At 39.0% G+C, this 27,718-nt stretch overlaps 2 protein-coding genes across 3 annotated transcripts in view; one reads left to right on the top strand and one right to left on the bottom strand.

Annotated features, from left to right (window-relative positions):
- Positions 1-3,756: 3,756 nt before the first annotated feature.
- On the bottom strand, positions 3,757-24,092 carry LOC144650080 (pyridine nucleotide-disulfide oxidoreductase domain-containing protein 1-like). 2 transcript variants are annotated; one of them, XM_078509736.1, is made up of 4 exons: positions 23,782-24,092; positions 21,109-21,313; positions 18,377-18,450; positions 3,757-5,193 (listed from the first exon to the last, which is right to left on the bottom strand). In XM_078509736.1, the coding sequence occupies exons 1-4, from the start codon at positions 24,047-24,049 to the stop codon at positions 4,334-4,336; spliced, it is 1,407 nt and encodes a 468-aa protein (XP_078365862.1). In that variant the 5' UTR covers positions 24,050-24,092; the 3' UTR covers positions 3,757-4,333. The 2 variants fall into 2 exon arrangements, with proteins under 2 accessions (XP_078365862.1, XP_078365861.1); XM_078509735.1 differs by having other exon boundaries at positions 18,248-18,450; positions 23,782-24,091.
- Positions 24,084-27,718, top strand: part of LOC144650091 (craniofacial development protein 1-like) — a 34,793-nt gene continuing 31,158 nt past the window's right edge. The window contains exons 1-2 of the mRNA XM_078509753.1: positions 24,084-24,224; positions 25,394-25,475. Coding sequence (XP_078365879.1) covers positions 24,173-24,224; positions 25,394-25,475 — 134 coding nt within the window. The 5' untranslated portion in view covers positions 24,084-24,172. The remainder of the gene's footprint in view (positions 24,225-25,393; positions 25,476-27,718) is intronic.

Here is a 27,718-nt window from a genome sequence, read left to right as displayed (position 1 = left end):
AATTTAATACACTTCAATTGTATCTTCCTCTCAAAATCGCGAAATTAAGTACTCGCGAAATATGGCTCTTGTTTTTTCGCGAAATTAAGTACTCGCGAAATTTAGTGAGAATAAGGTAGGTCGTTAAGGTATATACAGAAAAGAAGTGGCGAAAGGATTGCACCCTGAGGTACACCGTGTGTTAACAGTAGTGGCTCTGACAGTGTAGATTGGATGCGTACTGACTGGGAGCGACTTGATACATAGCTCTTGAACCATTCCACTGTTGCAGGCGATGCGCCAATGTTTGTTAATTTCTGTAGTAAACGTATATGGTTAATTATGCGTGTTCTGAATGAAATAGAAGGAATCTAGGCGAAGTTTAAAAAAGTGTTTGAGGAATACCGGCTGTTTTAGAAAGTGTTAGGAAAATCGTCCGCCATTTCGGTTTGTTTGTCTGAGTCGTGACATCACTCGCGCTTCGCTATTGAGGCGAAAGAGGTTTGACTGGAAATCACTCCCGCTATTACGGACTCTCGCTGTAACGGACGCCCCGAGCGTGTCCGCTATAACGAGAGTTGACTGTATTTGGTCCAGGGAAAGTCAGGGAATTTTGAAAACTTATGTCTGTGGCAACCATGTTAACATGTAAAACCATTTAACAGATGGCTCCAGTATTTTCTAAGTATTGGTCTGGGTGTAGTACCAGATGATAACGCCCATGTAAAAAAATGAACTTGACTCGCATGTTTAAACCCTATTCTGCTATTATTGGAGAATTATTTTCCGAAAAAACACGCATTCATTTTGTCTATTCCTCTTGTATGTTAATTTATTGAAATCTTTTTCAGTCGCGTAATAATCCTCAGGACTGTGGTAAGACATTACAGCCCCTCTCCGTACTGTCGAGACCTCTGGTCGATATTCTCCATGGGCATAATAACGGGAGAATTTAGCTAGCGGTGAGTTCTGACACCAACTAACGCACTTAATAAATTAGGATAATTGCGAGATTCTTAAGTAAAATATAAATTCATTTTTCAGTCGACGTTTAATATCGTCAGTGTCGCCATCGTGGTTTCGTAAGGTCCCTAACAGGAGGCGGAGCCGAGTTGACTATCGCTCATAGAAAACGAAGGCGAGAAGTCCAATTGTTATAGTAGAAACTCTCAAAGATTGCATTCAAAAAGTTATCATTTCATGTACTTTTTACCAGAAATTAATAAAAAATTATGCTTTCAAAAAGAACGCAAGCATGATCGTTTTCTAATTTAACAATAGAGTGTTTTAAAATAGTGCCCTCCCGTGAAAAATGCCCAGATCGATAGTGCCCGCCCGTGACTGTTTTTTGTAAACAAGGCGCCTGCAGACAAAAAAACCCAACCAAATTCACTGCATTCAGTGGGTTTCTCGTCTGGTTTTGTTTCGTTTGTTAAATTTCGGCTTTCAATTTGTTTTTTTTTATCCTCAAAAGTAAAAATAATTCACGATGCTTGCTTTTGTAGTCCTTTGTATGTGCGCGCGGAAGATAATTTAGTGGTGAACAATTAAGACAATAGAGTGTTTCTGTCTCGTAACTATCGGTCTGATAATTGCCCCTTGGATATTTGATGTTCTTAAAACTAGCATATTTGCCCTCGAAGCTTCGCTTCTCGGGCTAATATTTGTTTTAAGAACATCAAATTTCCGCGGGGCAACTATCAGCCGATAGTACCTCGACAGAAACACTCTATTGTTAAACTAGTAATAATCAGAGATTAGGGGAGTGCGTTCGACCCAAGATAGGTACACAAGATAAGGCTAGCAAACGTAATCCGAGTTACACGACTGTTTATATCGACATACAAATTTAAAACGACAGCGTGTGCAACATAAAGCGCGCATCCAACATCACTTGAAACTATCAGAGAAACAATCTCAATCCAACAGTGCACGAGGCAGAACAGCAATTTTTTTTACTATTGTTTAAAGGAGGACTGCCGAAACGTTTATTTTTCAGCACAACTTAGAGGACAAACTCGCAAACGCAAACCGAAGAAGATCGTTAGAACGAATCAAACTAATTAATTAGCCAACCTGCCACAAACCAAGATACATAGAATGACACATAAAACGACTTTTACTGGACAGCCACGGGACCACACGCCACCACGAGATTAGGATTTGTTCTCCTACTGTCGAACACAAAAATTGTTTACAGCCTAGCGTTATCGGCTTAATGAATTGTGTTTGTGCGCGCTGTCTTTGCGGCTCAATGTCATTATTGACGTTGCTGTGGCGTAATTAATTGCTTTCTAATGTCTAATCACATGAGATCGAGGCCAACTTGCCACATACCGACATACATAATACGACACTTTCGCTTGTGCGTTCACAGGACAACCACGGGGCCACAGGCCACCGCAAGATTAGGATGCGTTCTCCTACAGTCAAACGCAATTATAGTTCACCACTAAATTATCTCCGATTCTGATTGGTTTAAATTAAACTAGTAATAGTTCTCACTATAAAGCTGCCCCCGCCTTTTTATAATTTGTTTTACAGCAATAATCTAGGATCAGTGGAGTCTTTTGTCGCCTTTAATTATTGATGCCGATGGACTGCACAATTAGGCTTCTTTTGTACTGTGCAATGTACGTCATGACATTGTTTGCTGCGGAATTTCTTGTTGTGTGACACCGTTACAAGTCGAATATATTACCTAGCGCGCGGAAATATTAATCTAGCGGAAATACACATAACACATTATTCGTGGTGACAACACGCAAGCTTATTTCCTGGCTTATAACATTCAAAATTAACTTTAATACTAACAATAATTTCCAGGCCAAAAAGCCTAAAAATTCCGCGAGTAACAAAATATGGCACAGTTCAAAGATTCGAGAAAACAATTTTTGATTCTTATTGAACCCACTCTTTGGATCAAATAATCTGACAGTTTGTTAGCGAAACGAATTACCTTGTATTATATTTTTGTTTATTACTCGTTGTATTAAAGATGTATACGATACAAACCCCCGAAAGCAAACGTTGACGCTCGAACCAGCTCTTGGAATACACGTAGCCAAGAACACGAAACCAATTGCTCGAAATCTTTCGACGTATTACTAACAACTGCTTCAAATATCACTTAAAGCAGAGAAACGGCTCGAACAAATCTGTGAACACACGTAAACCAAAACCGGAAAACGAAATGCTGCTAGAAGATGGCGAAGCTCGAAAGTGACGAAACGCGACCTCGTGGTTGCAAGTACCCGACACCACCGTGCGCGCTTGCTAAAATATTACCCGAGACGACCGTGCGCGCCTAGTTTTGTCAAATCGAGAACGCTTCGCCCATTACAAACACATTTCTTACTTTTTCAACAAATATTCTTTGTCCTTGTATGTATACACCCGGGGACTTCTAGGGTGCCTCCTCGGGTTTTGGCCTCTGGGCCAAAACCCTGCGGGGGCAACAATAAAGACAATAGTGTTTCTGTCTCGGAACTATCGGTCTGATAGTTTTAAGAACATCAAATTTCCGCGGGGCAACTACTTTGCGGATATCCAATTGCTGGCTTGCAACCACGTGACAAAGAGGCCATGTTGGGAGTCAAAACAATAAAATAAATTTTCGCAAAATTTGCATGATAAAAAAGTTAAATTCCCAGTGGAAGGAAAGGCTTTGTTCCTGTCCCCCAACATGGCCGCTGTGACGTCAGTTGCAAGCCAGCAATAGGACACGACTAAGTTCTACTAACAATAATATTTTGAATATTCAGTTTAATACCTGCATCTCATCATCAATTTTTTTGGCTACTTTAGAAAGGCTGCAAGATAAATTGCAAGTTGCAGGTTTATACCTGCCAACTTTTTCTGGATCAAAGGCGTGAGATTTTTATCCTGAGAGTGCCAGGATTTCCAAAGAGGATACGATAATGTCCGAAGCCTCACGAAGACGTCCGAGGTATTACAAAGACGTTCCGAACATATCCCGATCCTAGTGCGTGGGCGACTGTTTTGCTAAACACGACCCCGTTCCAAATGCTTTTCTCATCAAAACTCTGAGATTTCGGAGAAAGTATCGTCATTTATTCATTTTACATGGAGTTTTTGTTTCTCATTGGTTTAAAAGTTTACATTTATTTTGGAAAGTCTGTCTGTTTTGGTTGTAAAAACTCACATTTTTCGACCAGGCGTGAGAAATTGGTTCGTAAGCGTGAGTTGGCGTGAGATTGAAGTTTTCAACTCGCAGGCGTGAGAGTTGGCAGGTATACAGGTTTTACACAAAAAATATCACGTGAAAAAGTGCTCAATGCTTTACTTTTTGAAGTGTCGAAGTATTCGATATTTGAATCATCACGTAACTCTGTCAGTCAAAGTAATCTTCAATATCGATGTCAGGATTAAGCAACAAGTCTTTTATTGCAGATAAATCCATTTGATTCAAAATTAAGTTCTCAAAGGTCTCCTCCAGATCAGTTTCACCAATAAGTACAGCTCCACATAGTCTGCCAGTTCTATCCAGGACAATTTTAACATACTCACTGCCTTTTGTACATCTTACAAGTAGTTCATAATCAGTTCCCAATCCTTGAGAATTAAATTTTCCTAGTAAAATGACCTTGTATCCAAAGAATTGAGTCACATGTGCAAACAACTCAAAACAGAAGTCCAGAGATATTTTTTCATTTGAAAAATGTGCAAACATGCACTTTGCTGCAAACACACCCATCTGCCGTGCTTGGCTCCATAATCTCATTTGGAACCAGTAAGGTGCCGGTTCCCAGCAAGCAGTGCAAACATCACCGGCAGCATAAACATCCTCAATATTAGTTTGCATGTTTGAATTAACTGAAAGGCCACCGTCATGTGCAACATCAAATTGAGCACACGATATGAAAGGTTGTGTGCTTGGAATAACACCTGTTGCTGAGACTACAAGGTCACAACCATATATTTTGTCGTTTGAAAGCTGAATGTACACTGGCCAATCACAATCTGTTATACTGTCAGTAGTCCAAGGAAGCGGTGACTCCTTCTGACCATACATTTTGAATTGTTCTGGTTCAAATAGCTGTTTTACTTGACACTTGTATTCAACATGAACTTGTCTTTGAGCTTTGTCTTGGCTGCTGAAGGCACCACAAAGAGAGAGGTCTGAGCTCCAGTCTGGTCCCAGGGCCCCTCCACATAAACTCTTAGTAGGGTTGCTGCAGTTACTAGTGTCTCCTAAAACAAGAAAGAAATGTATTACTATTGTGCTACCATAATGATTAGGCTTACTACATTTTTTCGACTTTTTTTTGCTTGTTTACAAGCAAAGAGTAGGAGAATAGCGTTTACGTGGGCTAAAATCTGAACCGGAAGGGATCGCATTCTTGTTAACTCTCAAGGGACTGTTTTAATTTCTCAAGGGAATACTTTCCGCTGTGGGTGATCCAAGCGCGTGACTTGTTAAGTGTCACTCTATAGTTGTGCTTCAGCACTTCCGTTCTTGTAGAAAAAACGTGACTTGTCAAATTTACAAACATTATATAAGAATAAAAAACGTGAGTAGCACAAATCTTACGTCACATAACCAATTAAGAATGTAAGGGGTTCAGCGCTCGAAGGCAGCGAAGTTTAAAACGATTAAGAAAGCAATTTTCACTAGTACAAGTCTTTAGGCGCTAATATTAATTTAACCTAAAACGATTAACAAGTCAACGCAAATTTGTACTCGTACAAGTCTTTCACACACTAAAACGTTGCTAATAGTTAACCAAAGGGAACTCATTTCGTAACAATTGATTATTTCTGCTGAGTTGCACAATTTAGAATTGCAACATCATCATATCTAGCGAAGCGCAATATTACTATTATTAAAAATAGATTTCGCCACATGATACCCCCCCCCCCCCCTGCGTGAGTCGGACAACAATTTTTGTTTGGGCAAAAGCTTTGTATGGAGGAGACGCATTCTTGACAAGAAAAAAAGGGCGAGAAAGGCACAATTTGAGGCCGAGATTCTCAGTATTGAAGGTATCCAAAAAATGGCCCAAAATTGAATTTATTAGTCGAAGATCCGGCAATGTCACCTTGATTCCCACTGCAAAATTATTTAGGCTGCCGAGAAATTTAAGCGGCGGATAGCGAATTACTATCGAATTATATAATTGCGAAGGATAGCACTTGTATGTTTGCTTCATTTAGGCACCGGAAAGATCGTCGGTTGCAAGAAATTCAGAATTCTTCCCGAATTTGACGGCACTGATCGCCGGCCATCCGATCTGTTTCGACACATGATAGATAGAGGGCGAAAATATTATTCTGTTTGACAAACCGTTTTGTTTCAAACCACGGTTTGAGCTTTCTACGTTGCACAGGTAAGGTTTTCCGAATTCCGAGCCAATCTGGCCATGGTTTTGTGAAACAATTGCTAAATATGCCTCCAAAGTGCCCGCCAACCAAACATTGCTCTTACAGAGAGCGGTTTGTTTGTCCGAATTTTGACTCACACCGGGGGTCAAATTCTGTGACGTCATTAGTGCGCTTCGCTAATTGCAACATCATTAAATGTGTTAAGTGATATTTATAAGTGTTTTTGTAGCCTGTTGTGAAATTACTTCCGGTGGAAGCAGCGTTAAACGTTTCTTCTGTTCAGAAGTTAATGCATCGCCATTAGAAAAATAAACAGCAACTGTTTTGCTGGAAATGTAGTCGTTAGAAATGGCATGTGTAGCCGTAAGGTAAAGAATAACGCGAGGAGAAGCGGCTTTTGGTAATATCCAAACGAAAATTTACTTCTCAATGTGGGGTTAAGATTGCGTGACGAGACAAAAGGTAACTCTGTCGTGCGTAGCCTAACCTGCGATCATGCATGTTTTTCTGCATTAAGCCAAGTAGAAATCTTTCTAACTCGAACGGAAACAACTATTTCGATTAAACAATGGCAAACGTCAATGTTTACCTTTTTTAACCAAGCCAAAGTATATGAGTCGCAAAGCACCCAACTGTTGCGACTGACAAATACAGCATTTACTCCGCGAAAATAAAAAAATGCTTGAACTGAAAGACGTTTGAATTCTTCCATGATATGTTCGAACAACAATGCCCAGGATAAACCTTCTACTCATACTAACTTCATGCAAAAAAAGTCGATATCTCGAAGATATCTTTGATTATTATTACATAAAGTTCCAAAAGTAACGACCCTGATTAGATAAAGCAGCTATGGCTATTTATGGAGGGGTGTTCCTACTCAGTTTGAGAAAGCTAAAACAATGATGAACCATATGCAGGCCAATCCGATTTACAGTGACAAAATAAATTCAAATGTACATGTATAGAGAAAAGAAAGGCAATTTTAACATTTTCTGACGAAATTATTTTTAAATATAATCTTCACATTCTGTTTCTATAATTACTTTTATGGCCCACGATGTAAACTAAGTACTGGGTTAAAATATACTACTTATAAACCGAGAGTGAGGGGAATCTCAGACTGAGGCCTTGATGTATTGACCGAGCGATAGCGAGGTCAATACATTAAGGCCGAGGTAAAGAAGTATCGGTATGCCAATATTTTTCTTTCAGTTATTGAAAAGATAGTTACATTTTGTCGGTACTTATTGTCGTTTTTGCAATTGCGCTAGTAGCTTTTACTCGCAACTCAAAAAACCATCGAGCCGAGAAAATTTTTCATAATGCCCGGTCATTACAAGAAAATAATGCCCGCTTAGAAGCTAATCAAAGCGCGCGTACTATTGTAGCCATATAATAAAGTTTATTATTTTTATTGTTGTTATTATTATTATCTTCAGATTATTTCGTTTCAGCTTGAGCCTCATGGTGTGTCTGCTCGCAGGCTACTTTTGCATCGTCAGACCGGGAGCTCAATAACACATGTATATAAACTAATTCAATTTGACAATTCGTTCAAGCACCCTGCCTGTTGTTTGCTGACTGCTGATACTAGAAATGGGACAAAAGGGATACTATCTTATAATTTCCATTTTCTTTATGTATTCTCTTGTCTATAAACTGTGCATGGCAAGAAATAAGTGGTGCATTCGCGTAAGAAACTGTAAGAACCGATTTGTTCTATCACTTGTTCTTATCGCTGATGTGAAACACACACTGAAAGCTGTGATAAACAGCTAGAACTTACAAATTTACCAACATTTTGTAATCAGTTACAAGCAGCATTCCTGCAAGTTTCAAACACGATGTTGAGTCGATCAGCTGTTGGATAGTATTCTATTCAGCAACATTCATATTCATGCTCAGTTGTAATAAGGTGTGGGAAAAATGATTGATCAGCGGATTAAGCCAAGCTGGAACAGCTTGGCTTAGGAGGTGTTCAAGATACGACCCACGCGATTTTTGGGTGGGAGGGTGGGCCGTTCACCTCTTCGTGGCTCCGCTGAAAACTGAGCTAGAATGAATTATTTTCGCGCCAAACCAGAATTTATCATTGGCAGTTACGTAATTGCACGTGAGACTGCTAAATTAGCCATGAAATACCCATTATTAAGTGTATTTCAACTTCGCATATCATTATGAGTGTTGTGAATAGTATTCTATTCAGCAACATTCATATTCATGCTCAATTGTAATAAGGTGTGGGAAAAATGATTAATCAGCGCCCAGCAGCCTTCACTGTCTCTTTAACAGTCGATAATTGTTGCACAGCGGCATTCAACCCCTTACAACTCTCCCCACTCCTCAATCCTCAAATCTCTCTCATACTTAACTTAAAAGTTCTAAGTACAGTGAAACACACCTACACATTTTGCAATTATAATCTACTAGACCGTTGTGTACTTCTGTAACAACATCTTTCTCAGGAAAGAAACGATGGCGCAAAGGGTTATTCGTCACAAACAACACTCTTAACACAAATCCGTACCAAACCCCAATGTATTCTCATTCTGCTGGGCGTTTCCTTTGCTCACAAGCTGGAAAAGCGCACACACAATGTTTCAGCTGATTCACATCTTACCAAGGAGTCACCACATTCTCAGCAGAGGGCATAGCAAGGCGTCCTGACGCACCATCATGGTTCAGCACTTTGGTCAACTGAAGGTAATATAAAGCAGTATGCCTCCTGGCCCAGCCCACGTGTTCCATAATCTCAGATAGATCCGCCCCTGTAAGGGCCAACGTTATCGCACAACCCGAAGGGAAGCCATGCAATATCTCACCATCGTCAGCTTTCATCTGCTTGAGATATACTTTAAGACGCGCATCCGCTGCTGGAGAGCTAAATGGAGAGTTCTGGTAACCGTTATTAGAGGTTGTCGGGCGAAACAGATATCCCTTTGTCAAATCAACACCTATTTCTCTCGCTACCTCCACATATTGTTCAATGCCCTTCATAGGGCAGATGACTGACTGGGGGTTTCTACGGACACCAAAAACATTACTGTCACCATCCTGCAAAGTCTTATCCCAGACATAATTAAATAAGAGCCCATCATCATTTGGAAAAACGAAGAGTTTCCGAAACTTTAACCTGGCCGAGGTCTCCTGGCCGGTCCCCACTAAAGAACGCCGGCTTAAAGTACGCTCGGTCACGTGAAATAATAAAAACGATCACGTTTCGTCTTTGCCCTTGCCAACTCGCCTCCAAGATACTTCGATAACTGTGTCAATTTATCCACAAAGAAGGGCGTGGCTTGTTTTGGGGTAACACGGGCCCTCAACTACTCTGCTGTGACAAGACGAAGGTTATCTTTCACCAGTTTATCAGAAGCTGGGTTACCAAGACCCAGCCGCTTATCCCACTCCCCATCTCGACCTATCGAATGGGAAATCGATCCTATGTATGAGTCCACAGTCTTATAAGACAATCTCAGAGGGCAGCCACATAAGTGTCTACCACGCTGACCCAAGAATTCACAACTATTGCGGTGTACTTGTGTTTTGCAATGTCTCTCTTTAAAGATCAGAAAACGACACAAGTCCCTAGGAGTCACAGTCGCCAAGGTAACAAAACCCGGCAGAGCACTAAGAAAAGCCTCAAGTTCCCTCTGAAGAGAGTCTTTTTGCTTTTTGTAACTGGTCGCCTGGTCATAATTAAGTAACTGTTGCAGTCTCGCTTCGATTTCATCAAGGATAACTACAACATCAGAGCAGTCCTTAATGGGCGTTGTCATTATCAAAGTCATTAGCGTGACCACAAATTGGACATTAACTGACTGAACAAACAACTTTGCCATGACTAGAAGCTCTTACAAACAAGGAAAGAAATATCGTATCATACACCACACACCAGCAACCCAACATGTTAAAATGTATGTCAAGAAGCACCTAAAAAACATACAGCAAAAGCCCATAGATCTCCAAAAATGCCTTTGTGAGGTAACCACCCCTTTCTGGACGGAACCAAGAGAGCCTTGCCATCGCCCCGTACAGCCAGGTGTTTGCTCTTAAAGGCTTTGCTTACAAGAATAGGCCACCAATACTTTTTAGGAAACATGTCAAGCACCACCACAGTGCACGACTGTCTGTAACTCTGCAGGTCCCGTTAAAGCCATAGGGGGAAAAACATACGGAGGGTCGACCACACCCACTTTCCCCAACAACGAAATGGCTCCTGATCTCAACCGCGCAATGAGAGTGTCCTCCACAAATGACACAAAGGGCTTGCATGATACATTGTTCTTAAACACCTTCATGGGAGGCTCGTTTGAATCGTATGATTCTCCTTTAAAGTGCTTGAAAAACGGCTGAATCGAGACCTTGTCCCTTAACCATCCGAGCATCTATGCTTACTGCGGAGAAGAGCTCTCCTTTGCGATGTACTGCCAATACTCGAAGTGATTATGCAACCCCCCAGCTCGAAAGCATTCTGGGTCGCGGGACAACAACTCCGAAATATCACCAATTAGCTCTCCCATCTGAATTCTCCGTAATCTATCATGGTCACAGGCTGTCATCCCTCTACCAACCCCGACGGGGTTTCCGTAACAATCAACCCAGGACATTGGAATTTCAATTTCTTTGTCTTGAAACTCCTGAGGTCGAAGGTCCATCATGATTTAAAAACCACCCCCGTCAAAGTCAGCAGAGAGATAACAGCTTTGACCAGTGAGGCTGGAGGGCCCTTGAATCAAGGATACCCCTTTTTCAAAGACGTTAAAACTATGTTGACAAGACAGAGCAAAATATGCACTAGATTGATTTCAACACACAAAGGCCTGTTTACTATTGCGAACAAAACATTATTACAGCACACAGCCTCGCCAAGGTGTCCAACGACCTTAATAACACTGGTGCGATCTGACACAATCTACTTGTCTGATTTGAAAGAAGATTTGCTATGACCGGACTTCCTTTCAGGGCAGTTAGCCTCAATATGACCCCGCCTATTACAAAAATAACATCGTATGTTGAAAGAACGTGAGGAACGTGCCACACCGGCACCTCTATCCTCCCTCTCCGGCTGGGATTTCTTACGATTTAACTTCTCTACTTAACACACAATTTCTAGGACCTTCTCATGGTCCTTATCTCCCAACAGGCGCATAACAAGGTCTTTGAAGTGGTCTTTCGACGAATCCCCCTTCTCCCTGGCTGTCTGATAGACGAGCCGATAGTATTTCTTCCTATCATGGTTGCCGTCAGCGGCTTTGTTATGCAGGGTCTCTAGCATCTCCAGAACTTCATATCTGTTGAATTCTGACAGCGGGCGGGCCGCATAGGTCAAAATCCGTTCTACGAGATTTTCGGGTTACGCGATGGTAACCAACTCCACTGATTGCTTCAATTGTCTAACCTTCTCACGCAATCTCCGTAAAGAGACAAACAGACTCTAACTCATCTCACAACTTGATGTGTAAAGCACTTAGTATTATTAACATAACACGAATAAAGCAAGCTCGCAACGTTTCCCTAGTTCAACTAGACGCCAACCGCTAGTTCGCCAACCAGCCCCACCGAATAAATCGGCTACCCTGCTTGTCGTTTGTAAACATCCAACGGCCACACCAGTCGAAGGAAATAATACAAATAAGCGAGCTCGCAGCGTTCCCCTAGTTAAACTAGACGCCGACCGCTAGTTCACCAACTAGCTACCGCCGAAATTAATCGGCCACCTCGCTTCTACCATTTGTAAACATCGAACGACCACATTAGTCGAAGGAAATAATACGAATAAGCGAGTCCTTGGCGTTCCCCTAACTAGGCTAGACGCCGACCGCTAGTTCACCAACTAGCCACCGCCGAAATATTAAAATCGGCTCTCTCGCTAGTACCACTTGTAAACATCCAATGACAACATAAGCGGAAGAAAATACAAATAAGCGAGTCCGCGGCGTTCCCCTAGTTAAACTAGACGCCGACCACTAGTTCACCAACTAGCCACGCCGAAATAAATCGGCTCTCTCGCTTGTACCATTTGTAACCATCCAACGACCACATAAGCCGAAGGAAATACAAATAAGCGAGTCCGCGGCGTTCCCCTAGTTGAACTAGACGCCAACGGCTAGTTCATTAACTAGCCACGCCGAATAAATCGACAACCTTTCCAGCAGTTCCGATAACAGGCTTTGGATCATCCCAAATCCTTTCAGCAGCCTCTCAACTTTGCTGTATAAGAAAACCTAGAAGATACAACAGACAAGAAATTATGCAACGCAATGTCAAATAACGACTGAAAGGCAACTATCTCCAGCTCTTGAGATTGACCCGCGTTCTCATTCCCATTTTCGACTGGTTCACAGAATCACCGAGTAGCTGAACTTCAGGTTCTGCAGGTTGACCTTCAGCCATAACGAACCTGTACAAGGAAAATCGCGTGGGTCGTATCTCAATACGAAAAGAGTTCACCTCTTCTTGGCTCCGCTGAAAACTGAGCTAGAATGAATTATTTTCGCGCCAAACCAGAATTTATCATTGGCAGTTACGTAATTGCACGTGAGACTGCTAAATTAGCCATGAAATACCCATTATTAAGTGTATTTCAACTTCGCATATCATTATGAGTGTTGTGAATAGTGCAATAAGCTAGCATTGATGGGTTTAGATTGTACATATACAACAAGAGTTGATTTTTTCCGATTTTGCCAGTTCTTAAAATTGTTGCACACATTCCATCTGCACATTTCACACATTCCATACTCCTCCACCATCATAGTGTATTGTCTGAAAACTTGCCAGCAGAACACAAAAATAGCAAGCGGTGTGTGGTTGAAAAATATCTGACTGAAAAAAGTAAATGAACTGAGAAATGAACATTATTTTGATGAAATTGCTTTAAAATTACAGTACCAAAATGTGTTTTAAGTTTGAACATTTTGATTTTGATGCCATTATAATTCTCGGGTTATTTTTGATTGCAAGTCCTTTTTCAAATACAGTAGAACCCTGGTAACTCGAACTCAGATAACTCGAACAACAGCTAACTCGAACAAACTTCCATTTCCCTTGGATTTGAACTCACTTTTCAGTCATTTTTACTCAGTTAACTTGAACTCGGATAACTCAAAAACCTGTAACGGTAGAGTTTTCCTTGTGTGAGTACAGGGAAACGGGCGAACTCTGAACTTGAGATAACGAGACAACTGTGACGATAATTGCGGGGAAGATTAGACTCAAACGGGGCACTCGCTTTGCAAGGAAGAGCCGTTACACTCTTGGGTACCGGGATCTAACCACGAACTGGACGGACAGCAACAGCAACAACTCAGCTTGGTTCCAACAGCAGTTTATTCCGAGTAGTTTGTAATCGAAAAAGCATAACAGTTCGGTTGTTTATATACGATTTGTACAAGCGTCTATTGTTAACAGAGTATAATAAGTGCGCTAACACCAAGATGTGAAAAGAAATATAAAGTCCTTTGAGGATAGCGCAACCTAATAAAAATTCTAACTTAACTTTCCGAGTTTATTGTCAAACGTGTTCGTTGCTTGGCGGTGAAAGGTACAACTAAAATAACACTAAATTAAAACTATCGAACGAAATTAAAAGTAGTGAATAGCTAGAAAGTGTTAACGAGCGGTTTCTTGCCGACCGATCGCACCTCTAGTAAATTAAGTAACCAAACATTAATTAAAGAAACTAGATGTGTCAACAAATGTATTCACAGTTAAAACGCGATGAGTCAGCAACCAACAGGTTGTTAATTAATCCTATTCAAGTGAACAACAGAGGCGAGATTGGCACGAGACTCATTTAGTAAAGTAATCAGAAAACTAAATTAAATACTGAGAAAATGTAACACTTTTTAGAAACGCGACAAGAGCGGAACTCATAAGTAATTAGCTACGATAATAAACCAAAGCAACCGCTATTACTAAAAATAAATAACACAAAAGCTTCGGAAGTAAAAAGGAACAATCTATTATTTAAACTTTACGCCTTTTATATTAACGACACAAATAACAGATCAACAGGTATTTTTAGCTAATGAGATGCTGTTGGCTTTTTAAGTGTTTTTGAATGAACAACAAGCTACATGCGGTTTAACGAAGAAAAGACTTAAATGCGGGAAATTCTCTGTAACAACCCCGCTAACTTGAACTAAATTTTGTTTCCCTTGATCAAAATTTGGGTCAAATTTAGCCCGATAACTTGAATCCTGGTTCTTACAACTCGCCACGGATGACCATTGAAATATTCCATTAGCTCTTCTTGTCGTGTATTTAGATTAAATCTCTAAAACGATCACTACAGAAATTTGATTTTAATTGAGCAACGAACAGATCACATATTTGACAGTCATTTTCCACTCTTAACATTAAAATGTACGATAGGGTGAAAGCTTTTGACAAGAGAAGTTTAATTTGCACTGTACTGTTCACTAAACTGCTGAAAAATCAGTACACTATCAATAATTAACATGGCAAATTGAATTTTCAATCGACTTCCGATAACTCGAAACCCCACTAACTCGAACTGTTTTTCGCTTCCCTTCAGAGTTCAAGTTACCAGGGTTCTACTGTAATTAATAAAGGTTTAAATTGACATTTTGAAATGTACACATGCTTGCAATAATGCACTAAACGTTTACATGCAGTTAAAAAAACATAACATTAATTTACTGGAACTAGATCATAGAATTCGCTTATATTACAATATTCAAATCAATGTAATGTATTTATCACAAAGAAATGTAATCTTTGTCATCTGCATATTATTTTGATGTTATTGTATCTTTTGTGATTCATTTTGTCACTGAAGTGTACCTCAGTTATTCCATAAATTTTGATGTAGAAAACTTACCATTTACACATGCTTGTAAATAATTTTATTCATTGAACGTATTACAGACTGTACATGTACAATAAATTTAAGGAACACTGTCAGATAAATACCGGTACACAACAAATGCAAAGTGTTTCATAAGAGACCAGTGAAATAAGCCCTTATTAAATGTCTCACTCACAAATAAATAATACTTCAGCTCTCAAAAATTCATAACATTACAAATAATTTGACAGATCATTAATTTGCAGTAATTAATAATTTCTAATTTGTTTGCAAAGTTTGATGTTCATTGATTTTATAATAATAATAATAATAATAATAATAATAATAATAATAATAATAATAATAATAATAATAATAACTTTATTTAATGAGGGTAAAAACACTTTACAGTTAAAAACTGAGAAACTAGTGGCCCTCATTATATTATACATAAATAAATCAAAGTCTCTTCGAGATATCGACTTTTTTGCACGAAGTACCGTATGAGTCAAAGGTTTATCCTGTGCATTGTTCTTCGAACTCATCATTACAGTTTCTTTGTAGTTTAGTTTAACAATTTCCTATCTTCGCGGAGGAAATGCAGCCATATAATTTTGTCAAAAATGGCTCGTCCGCGCCGGGTATTTATACACATATTCCTTAACATTACACAAATAAACAGTGCAAATTTCAGCGAGATCTGACAATTCTATACTTTATAATTGCAAGGACCTTTCGAGGCAGTCGATTACGGCAGCGAAATTAGCAAATGAAACAGCAAAATATGCGTTCGACGCTTTGTTTTTGCGACGCCATATTTGAATTGTTATAGGTAGACCGCTGTTCAATGCGTTCAAGGCCGTATCGTTATGATTGCTCCACGAAAAAGCACGAAAAAAAATATGGATATTTCCGACTACTGTCGGAGAAAACATTGCGCATATATTAAATTGCGGCGTAAACAAATCGTTACACTCAAGCTGCGTTTTGTCTAGGCTCTGCGAGGGTCGGATATCAAGACCCAGGATTAAACAAAAGCCATATATACAGTGAATGCTTTCGAATTATATTTGAAGATGAAATACGAAAGAATTTTGCTGTCTTTGACTGAAATTCCACTCGAACTGCGTAGATACGATCGCATGTTGTAAAGCCGATTCATGCAACATTGCTGTCAACGCTAGGTCTCGTCCCTAACGACCTAGGCTGATGACGAAATAGAATGGCGCTTGCATGTAGCGACCAAATTTGGCCTAATTTTTAACCGCTCCTAAGCTAAAAGAAGCCCCCATCTCTTGCATTTGTTTTAACTTCAATAATATCTTTGAAAAGAGCGAGTTTTTTGGTATGGTTTATTTTTGACGTTTGTAATTTTTAAACGATGTAAGTGCTAGTGATCATTTATTCGTGTTTTAGTTACGCAATCCATTGTTTGTGCGACGCTTTTTATAGATCGCCTTTCAGACACACAGCGTTGAGATAAGAAAGCTGACATGTCACTTTTAAAATTGTTATATAACGTTTGTAAATGTGACAAGTCACGCTTTTTCCACGAGATCGCAAATGATCACCCACAGCGGAAAGTAATCCCTTGAGAAATTAAAACAGTCCCTTGAGAAATTATTAAAAAAGTCCCTTGAGAGTTTACAAATATGTGGTTCCAAATTTTGTCCACATAACCCTATTCTACCATTTTAGCTTATAAACAAGCAAAAACGTCGAAAAAATGATAATTGAAATGACTAAAAACAAAATACTAAAATAGAGTTTAACTTAAGAAATAGAGAAATGGTCGAGACCTATGTATGATTCCTTAAGGTAATTCACATAATTATTTTTAAAAAGCTTAACATTCTGACTAGATCTAATGTTTATAGGGAGCTTATTCCACTCTTTCACTGCCGTGACTGCAAAAGTCCTTCCTCCCTCGGTTTCACGCCAGTATTTTGGGCATCTCAGGGTAATGCTTCCATGCCTCGACTGTCTCGTAGAAATATCACTAACCCTTGTCAGTGTATTGGACAAATACTCAGGGCATTGGCCATTAAGGCATTTAAACACTAAGCATAACTTGATTACATTAATTTTGTCATAAAATGGTAGCCATTTCAATTTCTTAAAAAGCTTAATTGTCCTCTCCTCTTTTGTTCTTACTCCGAGAATTACTCTTGCGGCTCTCTTTTGCAACCTAAACAACCTTCTTATATTATAAGTGGAGGCGGACCCCCAGATTAAGCCACCGTACATCATAACTGGTTTAATTATAGCATTATAAAAGGTAAGACGTTCATAAAGAGGAAGATAATGTCTTATAGATCTTAAAGTTCCTATCCGCTGGGCAAGCTTTTTACACATATAGTCCACATGATCGTTAAAAAACTTATCATTTACACATGCTTGTAAATAATTTTATTCATTGAATATATCACAGACTGTACATGTACAGGAACACTGTCACTGACATGTTTTGTACTTTCACCATCCTATAAAAAAATCCACTTGTCATTCTTCCATTTTCATGCTGCACCAACGATTCCTCTTGATTTGGATACCATTTCTTTAAGGCAAAAGCTGCCACTCCACCAACTTTTTTTAAAAATTTTTTTTTATCCAAAGGGATACCGTATTTATTTGTTTAAGCGCCCTGGGCACTTATTAAACTTTTGAACCTTGAGAGTGGGTGCTTATTCGAGGTGGGCGCTTATTTGAGGCTGGGCGCTTATTAAGTTTTTACCATTTTCAACAAGTAGTTAGTTTATTTTGTAAAATAATAACAACATGAGAAGATATATCAAAGCAGAAAACTGACAAACAAACTGTTCGTTGAAAGTTTCTATAATTTAATGCTAAGAAAATGTGGTCTTCAGGGAAGTCACTTAGTAGTACTTAGTCAATCAATACTCCCCTTGTGCACTTCAGTTTTTTCTTGGAGGTAGGGGTGGGCACATATTCAAGGCTGAGCGCTTATTAACTTTCCCTACCTTCAGGGTGGGTGCTTATTCGAGGTTGGGCGTTTAATCAAATAAAATTAATACGGTATTTTTAATGAGTTAAATTAATTCACTTCTGTTTTGTAAAAATGCACAATAAAATTAATAGAATACTGACCACAGTTGTCATTCTGCACAGTTTCGGCACCATATTTCATTCTTTTAACAGTACTCTCCATAAACTTTTGTTTCTCTTTAGAAACAGGTTGGTTAGGAACAAGGTGGGGAAGAAAGAAAGTAGCTGCACCTTCATCAAAGAATGAATTGCCAATAGCATCATCCTTGATGGCCCACAGCACCTGGCATCCACGCATTTCATACCTGAAAACAAACACAAGGCTTGTAAGCTTGATAAACAAGTTACCAAAGATAACAACTATACGAGCTTTTATTAATTTGATATTTAATTGATGCATTTATTAATGAATGATCTGTCTTAATGAGCACAATGCAATGGACATGGGAACTGCACAACTTGTGTCACGACAGGTAGCCAAAGCATACTATCAGCGTATCAAACTGAAATTTAATGAAAAAAATTCACTTTTTTACCTCCCAAAAGGAAAAATCCACTAGTATTCTACAGTTAGAGAGCTAGTCCAACAAGAAAAGCAACTCACCCAAAACAGCCTCAAGGAGCCTTCCAAAAGCGATAAATTTAAAGCACAGAAAAAGACTTACAGTCTAGGTGTACACACATAAACCAACTAAATTTTCAAAGGACAAGTGAATTTTTTTCGATCAAATTTTAGTTATACAAGCTCATATATTTTACATAATAATTGAAGAGCTCCCGACAAAATGTCCCCTGGACTTTCTGGCTAAATCTAACGTTATCAAAACAACTCCAAATTGCGCATGCAGGTTTGTTTACGTGTGCTAAACACTGTCCTGTGTTGCATTCGGCTGGTCTTTTCTTCGTTTTTCAGAAATTATGTAACTATGCAAAAAAAAGGCATTTTGCAAGCTTACGTTCTCCCAGTCAGCTAGCAGTCTGAGGTTTCCAACGCATCGCGTGTACATCTTTCCCTGTAGGGTTTTCTAAGCGTCTACGGAAGGCGAGACACCATTTTACAAGCATGTCTTCGACTCGCTGCGCATGTTTCTTGTTGATTTGAGTAGAGTAGGACTGGATACTGCATTGTGACGTAAGGTCACATGTTAGAGGCGGAAGAGTTTGAATTGAGCCAAATGACACCCTTTGAAAGTAAAACAAAGAAGTTTATAGTTTTAGCTCAAGTGCGGCTGCCAGGTGGTTGAAGGACATCATTAAGTCTGAATACCCGTAAGTTTACAGCATCGCTCGAAGAACTGAGTGATGTTTCTGCCTTTGTTTAGTACAACAGCGCTGTTTAGCGCTTCGGAAAAAACGTTGCACAAACCAAGGTAGTTTGAGCCTCGCCGCATAAAAAGCCTAAAACAAGAGGTTTCTTGCCGGGAACTTCCTCAACGCGAGTTTTGCAGGCTCCGCTTGGGTGCTGCCGCGACAAAGTTGCCGAGAAGTGACCTGGTTTTAGACTTTAAAAAATTCTTGATAGGTTTGGCAGGAGACCTTCCCTCGCAAAATTTTTTTCTGTGCCTCATTAAATATTCATCAATCAATAAATCAATCAATCGATTCGTGCCTTAGTTTATCTTGTTTTCTCGGGATTTTGTAGATGTGTGATGATGTAAGGAGTGGAGATAGAAGTGAGAGCAAGCCGGCGGCACTTAACTGAAAGCAAAACTAGTATAATGTGACAACACGAGCAAACGTATTCAATCAACAATCAGTCTTTATTTCACTTTCACCTCAAATTACAGCTAACGGTAACAGATTACAATAGTCTTGCCCGAAACAACAAAAAGCAGCTAACCGCAAGCAGACTGCAGTGAAAGCTAGCCGCTTGAAACGCTGACGCTAACCCTAACCCTTAAACTTGGGTTTAGCTTTTTAACCCTAAATTTGAAATGAAACCCTAGTGTCAGACCCTAACCCTAACCCTTGGGGTTTAGGGTTAAGCTTTTTTTCGCTAGGGTTAAGCTTAGGGGTTAGGGCTAGGCCTGTAATCCCAAAACTTTAGCTGCTTTCATTGTTTTGCGGAACAAAAGGTTTCCTTTGTGTATCGTTTGTAAAAGAAAAGTCAAAAAGACGCCGCGCCGGCAAAAACCTTGTCTTTTTGCATGTGTAATTTTTCAAAAACGAACGGAAGACCAGCTAAATGCGACACAGGACAGTGTTTAGCACACGTAAACAAACCTGCATGCGCAATTTGGAGTTGTTTGATAACGTTCGATTTAGCCAGAAAGTCCAGGGGACGTTTTTGTCGGGAGCTCTTCAATTGTCATACAATACTACGTGACTGGCCAGTCACGTAAGATGCTCCTTCTCCTGATTCTTCTCCTTTTATTTTGTTTTTTCGCATTTTTTTTCTAAACTTAATAGTGCATCTAATTTATTGTAATTGTGATTTATTGTAATTTAGTGTAACTAGTGTGATACCGATAATTGTAATGTATAATGTTCTGTAAAAACAAATGAATGTAATTGTATTATGTGTATAATAGCAACAAAAAAAAAAATAATAAAATAAAAAAAAATAAAAAATACTACGTGACTGGCCAGTCAATATTTTTGTACTGGTAATCCGAACTTCCCTCCCTCTTTCTGACAAAACAGTATTACACTCAAATAAATGTAAGGAGGAACAATTGCTTAACTTTAGTTTTATGGCTAATTTTAGTCTAACAGATAATTAAAACAGAAGTTCTGTTTGTCATAAATTAATGATTACAATGCAAGTTTACTGGATTGATCACTAAAATAAATTCTCCCACTCACCGCAGTTCGAGAGAACAACCTTGAGGAAAAACTGTGGGTTTTTTGCACAGCTGGTAAACTCATAGAAAGAGTGGTCTATTTGCTTAAATTAACACTTATGACAAGCTTTGAGGAGGGTTTTGTAAACTAAAGTTTTTTTGAATATTTTTTCAACTTACACAAGTTCCAATGCTATTCCTCCATTGCCAACAATTAGTACTCTGCGAGCTTTTGAAAGCCTACTCTTTAATTGCTGTACACTGTGTGTGTCTCGGATTCCAAGGATGCAAGGGTGTTGAGTGATGATGTTTGGTCTTCCTCCTGTGCAGATACACAGTTTCTTGTAAAAATACTTTTTACCACTCTCTGTCACAACACTATGCTCTGAAAGAAATTAACACAAGTTAATTGATCAATACCTTACTCAAATATTCAGACAAACAATGAACATTAATAAACAACAAGTAAATAAAGTTCAGACACTAAAGGATTAAGGGAAAAATGTGTTGAAATTGATGAATATTGACAGTATGGCGATCATTCCACTTGAATTTAAATGTTGAGTTTTATGTTGTTTATATTTTGGCTTATTAATTTTTCAGTACACCATGCGTTGAAACAACAAATGATTCTCAGGCATTTCTTTACATTGATTTCTTTTTGTGCTAACATTTGTCAGCTTATGAGAGATTAAAATTATATCAAGAAAGACAGCTGCACTACTTGGCCAAGAAGTCTTCACATAAAACAATGTAGTGTCTTATTATTCTATAATACAGCCAACTCTTGTTATAGGGGACATGCTCGGCGAGAGTCCGTAATTATAGCGGGAGTCATTTCCAGTCAAACCTCTTTCGTGGGGAATCTGGATTTTGTTCGTAATAGCCAGTGTCCACAATAGCGGGGTGTCTGCAAGGCAAGAGGTGACTGTATTCACCATTATTTTGGACAGTGTTTGACTCTGAGTTTTAGCTTCACAGAAGTCCTGCCATCTGCATTTTAGCAGGCGCATTACCAGGATTTTTTCTGAGATACACACAATCTTGTGCTTGTTACTACCCCCCCCACCCCCCCCCAAAGGGTATTTTGAAATTTACTCTTGTAAATGCCAATTCCTACATTTTCTGTGGACCAGCTTCCCAAAATAATTTCAAGCATGTTTTAAGTAAACATGAAAGTGGAGGAACTACTTGTTACAAAGCGATCATGCTGTTTGCTCTTATACTTGTGAGACAACACTGCTTTGGGTGGATGTGTGTGAAAATTATGAGGGAAGGCGACTAAAATTTTGGTGAAGGAGCCCATATGGGCGCCTAAAACACTGATTTTACATTCCCATCTAATGACTTCAATTTAGAGCCATTCACGCCTGAAATTATTGCTGGTTGGCTTTTTCTTACCAATAAATCCTCAATTTTACTGTCAACAAATACTGAAATTACCCTTTTTGCATAAGCATAGAAAAGCTGAGCCTCTCTATTATATTTGCCACAGCCATCAACATCAAGCAATCACGTGAAAGAAAATCCTGCTGCTGTTTCTGTTCGGGCTTCCCTTTTGCTCCCTACCCTTGTGTTTTATAGTCTTCTTTCTCATATTGCTATGGTCAGTTTTCGTTTTTTCCATCACCATAGACAGCAACTCCCGGGGAATTATAAATTTACACTACACGACCTCGATTTGCGTTTGAATTGGGGGCCATCGGCAAAGGAAACTTTGATCTTGAAATATATCCACCACTGGGCATTTTCCTGCCAGTTTCTGCAAACACAGGCGATTGGGCCTGATTTGTGTCCTTAGGTGTTAATCTGGAAGACCACTCCCAGAGGGCATGTTATGTTTACAAAACTTTCTAAGACGTATTTCTCGGCTAAATTCTTATTGCACTTTGCCAACTTTGAGTGGATACTTAACATATAGGAATTTATCGTAAAATCGTGAAATTTCACCAACAATACAAGAATCCCTCCCCTCCAAAAGTGTGTTGGGCTTTAGCCGATTTGTTTTTCATTATTTAGGAATTTTCCTAAAATAACGCACCTCTGAGAATGATTTGCCGCACAAACTTGTTCAGTAAACTTAACAAATTTATTTTTACAAAGTAATGTAAGCACATTGAGTTATTTAAATGCGCCCAAAAAACTTTATTGTCATTATTATTAAATATTATTATATTTTGATTCATAGTAACTTGCATTATGTACAGTTTGTAACAATAGGTCAAGTGTCCTCATAGACCAATTGTATTTGTTCAGCCTATGTGCTTATAAGGCTCGGCTTCTTGGCGGTTAGTTTTGTTGTTGAATCTTGTATCTTAACATGAGAGCCAAGATGAGTTTCGTCCTGGGATGAAAAAAAATTCATTTTACATGAGCGTGTTCATCCCGGAATAAATCGTCCCGCCCGAGTTGAATTCATCTCGCCCGTGCTTACATAACATTACATAACATTGTTTCATCCCGAGATGAGATCGTCCCGGGATGAACTCATCCCGGGACGAAATCATGTATCATTATGTAAACAGCAACAAGAAAATGACCAGACACCGAGATGAATTCATCCCAGGACGAAAGTCATCCCGGGACGAAAACTCTCATGTAAAGAGGCCCTAAGTAAGAAAGCCTGATTACAAAGTCAACTCGAAAGACATCACATCATACCAATTGTTGTTACTAAAACAAGATCGTGTGCTTGTAAATTGAAGTACTTGCTTCTTTAACTAGTGAATCTGGAATTTTTTTTTTACTTTTCGAAAAAAATGGGTCGGTGGGGCGATGGGAAACGAAACATTTTAAGTCCTTACATTTCGCTGGTACTTCAGAGCACTGTCCCCATCGTATCATACTACATACCTTGGGGGTTAAAGGCCGTGACGAGTGATTGCACAATGATAACATTACGACTCTGCTTGAACAGTGAAGATGCTGATCTTTCCTCGACATCAAATTCCTCCAGTGTTTTACCGAACTGTTTGAGGTTGCATGTGGCTTTCACTACATCAGTTGCGGTTATAAGGGCAATGGTTTCATTTGAACACAACACTGACAAGTGTTCCGCGCAAGATACACCAGAAATTCCTCCTCCTATAATTACAAAGGCGCAACTGACCCCAGAAGACATTCTTTTCTGACCTTATCCTTACATATGCCCTGATTGAATGCCTCGACACTGGGGCAATGGGTACGAGTCCGCTGCTGAGCTCGCTCCAGTCTCTGGCGTTGCTCCAACAAGTCACGTTTCAAGATGTCCAGCTCTGAGCAAAGCAGCAGTGAGGAAGATGAAGATTATGTACCAGGTTAGCGGACACATTGCTTCTGAAGTTAAAATTCACCGATGATTTACAAACTTGTATTTATTTTGATAAGCAGTGAGACATGGAATTCGAGAAAGAACTGCGAAACAACCACATTTTGCTGTCGTGTACTAAACATAAGCTTACTGTTGAATTACTACATTTAAGCTTATTAAGTGTCTAAAGAATCTAGCCGAGGGTAAAAATCCTCTGCATGCTTGGGACCCTACACACTTGAACCTCCCGTAACCAAACACCCAAAATGTCTGGAGTCTTGTCAGAACACAGGAATTTTGAGACAGGCAGATGTCATAAGACAATGACATCAGTTGACCATACTAACTATGAGTTGACTGGCCATTGATTATTTGCTGATGATCAATGGGTAATCGCTGTCTGATTGATACATGTAGGTAATTGCTACAACTTTGGCTTTCATTACTTTTAAGGGACTCGCGCTATATAGGGAAAACAACTGTCTAAATGCACGCTCAAAATGGTGTAAACAAATGTTGACTCTATTAAAAAACGCATGATTTTAATTTTACTTTACAAATTTAGAACAAATTGAAGAACGCAATTTTGTTAACTACGTGCAGCAGCAGTTCATGTTCTAACCTTTTTTCTTTCTCCAGGGACTGCGGTGGGTGAGAGGCTGGTAGGGCTATAGCTCTACCACTTTTTTGGTTGGGTTGATATTATTTTTAGGCCTCCGAGTGAAAAGAATAATATAATATATAGCTTTAGGCAAGCCTTAAAGCGAAGCTCCACATTTATTTAAAAAAATGACCTAAACGGAAAAAATCTAAACCTTGCGCACACAGAATATATAGAAACTGCGTTCAGAAAGTAAAAACATCATGAAATTTTCTGTCATAAAATCAGGCTCAGCAATTCAGTAAAGATTGTTAGCTTGATAAATGGCCCTTGTTCCATTTGTTTGTGCTTTCAGCATGACTGCTGACTTTGTATATTAACTGTCTGCTTTTGATCTCAAACAACACTCTGACAGCAGCCAGCCCTTCATCCATATTGCTATCTATTAGTTATTTTGTTGGGCAAGTTGTCAGTTGTTTTCTATTGTGTTTGATGTTGTTGTTGTTACAAGTTGAATATACTTACCATATTTCAAAGATTTAAAAATTAATTTTAAAACTGTCATTGATCAACAGAAGAATATGACAGCGATGAAGAAGAAAGCAGAGATGAAGACAAAAAGAACATTCAAGCTACAAAGGAGCAGACCAGAGTAAGGTAAAAATGCACAAGCGTATCAATAGTATACCTCAATTTCATCAAAAATAAAATACAGATTTTTGTTTTCTGGGTAGAAAATTTGTGATTGCTCTTTAATTAGTAAAAAATTGGAATGTTAAGGTTTTTTTTTTATTTTTCAAGATCAAGGACAATTTTTCTTTCTTTCATCATGTTGTTTCTTGCCAAGTAAGCATCAACAAGCTCCTGTCATCCCTAATGTGTGTTGCTCTACTCTCTTCTTTCTATTTACCTGGTACACTGTAATATCCACAGTTGCTCAGGTTTTCTATAATGAAAAGTATGTGTAAAAAAATATGCTAAAATGAGAAAAAAAGAAAGTAAAGTACACCAGATAGAATGGATTGCAGTGCGACATTTGTTAGTACTGGGATCATTAAACTAAACTGACCAATCAGATTACATGGCTCAAACAATGTATTACAACTTAAGTCTGATCTGTTTTAACCAATTAGTGATTAGAATCAAATCTAGCAAGGACTGTATCTTTTTCACCATGTTTATATATTCATAATAATAAATTATATAAATGTTGACACAGCATAAAAAGATTAAGGTCATTGCCCTGAAATAGAACTAAACACAATTTTTTAAACAAACTTCGCCTACTGGTTTATTACTTTGAGGGAACTTAAATTTTGAAATAAAAAAGGGGGGTCACCAGATTCGTTTAGGAGCAGGAAGACCATGTATATTCCATATAATTCCTTTATAATTCCTCTGCGAGTACTGGCAAAGTACACTTTTTTAGCGATAATTTATTTTTCAAACACATGAATTGATCTGTTTTCATTTTACAGAAAGAATTTGATCGCTACACCAAAAATATGAGAAAAAATTGATAGGTCACCAGACCCGTTTAGGAGAAAGTGACAATTTACTTCTCTCGCAGACTAAGCCACATAGAAAAAAGTCGCCATTTTGTTGATGTTCGCGCGCGCGCGCGCACTAAATACGCGTAAAATTCTGCGCAGTAAGGATGCGCAATGCAATACAGGGCAATGACCTTAAGTGTATGTCCCATAGCCTGGGGCTGACTAGTGGATTTTATCTTTCACTTGCCTGACAGGAGAAATTTTGAGGAAATTAAATCACAGAAGCACTGTAAAACATCAATTTTTTTAACTTTCTAGTAAATTTGTCTGAAATGAAAATCAGCTGTAGAGTTATCTGCATAAAAATGTTGGTATTGCATTATTTTTTTGTGTGTGTCTGTGCCTGTGTGAAATCCTTCCAGCCTATAAAGAATTATTTGAAAGAAAGCTCAAGTTGTCTAATTATGTGAACCATTTGGAAAACTTTTTGTTCATGAATTCCAACAAGAAATTTATTCAGGTTTTAGAAGCGTTTTTGTTCATGCACTGATTCGTGCATATTTAACTGCACGTATAAAGAATAAAACAAGAAACTTCAAGCAGTTTATTACCGTGCGGTTAATGCTTGACCACCTCTTTCGGTTCTTTGGCTAGAAAGGCACTGGCCACACAGTAAGAAATCTGCAGTCACTTCAGAAACACACGTCGTGTTTGTGTGAGTCACATAGTGTGTGTGAGATGAATTTCCTTCATCACGTCCCGGGGGGGGGGGGGGGGATAATCCCCTATAATATCGCCTATACAGGGATGTGCTGCTGGATAGGGTACATGGTTTTTTATTCCTCCGGCCCTGAACAGGGTATATAATTTCTATTTCCTCTGTCCTAAACAGGGCCCGAACCTGTCTTAGACAGGGTACGGCTGCAAGACTGTTGTCGAGTATTTACATTGTTTTCGCTTTGAATTCGCTTAAATTAAAAGCTATCCGTAAATGATCTAATAAATGCCCGGGGCATCTGTTAAATTTTAGGGGTCCTACAGGGGGCGTTAAATAGATATGAGGTGTTTATAAGAGAGAGGCATTTATTTCAACATCATCATCATCATCAATTCTCGTCGCGCAGGCATTTAGTTTGCCAGCGCATAGTAGGACCAAAAACAGAGTTTGTGAGAAGGAACCTAATCTATTCTGCGCTTATGCAAAGCTTGGAGATGCCGTTATAGTTTGATATTGATGTTTTCATCGACATCGGGGTCAACCATGTTGGCATCGTTGGCCTCTTCCATGTTCGAATCAAACAAGAAACTAAATAAATTACGTGATTTACTCTATGGAGCGTAACCTTGGTTTTTGAGGCGATCCTTGGAGGGGGCGTCTATTAGATACAGGGCGTTTATTAGAGAGGG

The sequence above is a fragment of the Oculina patagonica genome, chromosome 4, assembly GCF_052425735.1.
Source record: "Oculina patagonica isolate OP01 chromosome 4, crgOcupat, whole genome shotgun sequence".
Lineage (NCBI taxonomy): Eukaryota > Metazoa > Cnidaria > Anthozoa > Scleractinia > Oculinidae > Oculina > Oculina patagonica.
This window is presented reverse-complemented; position numbering and strand designations above follow the sequence as displayed.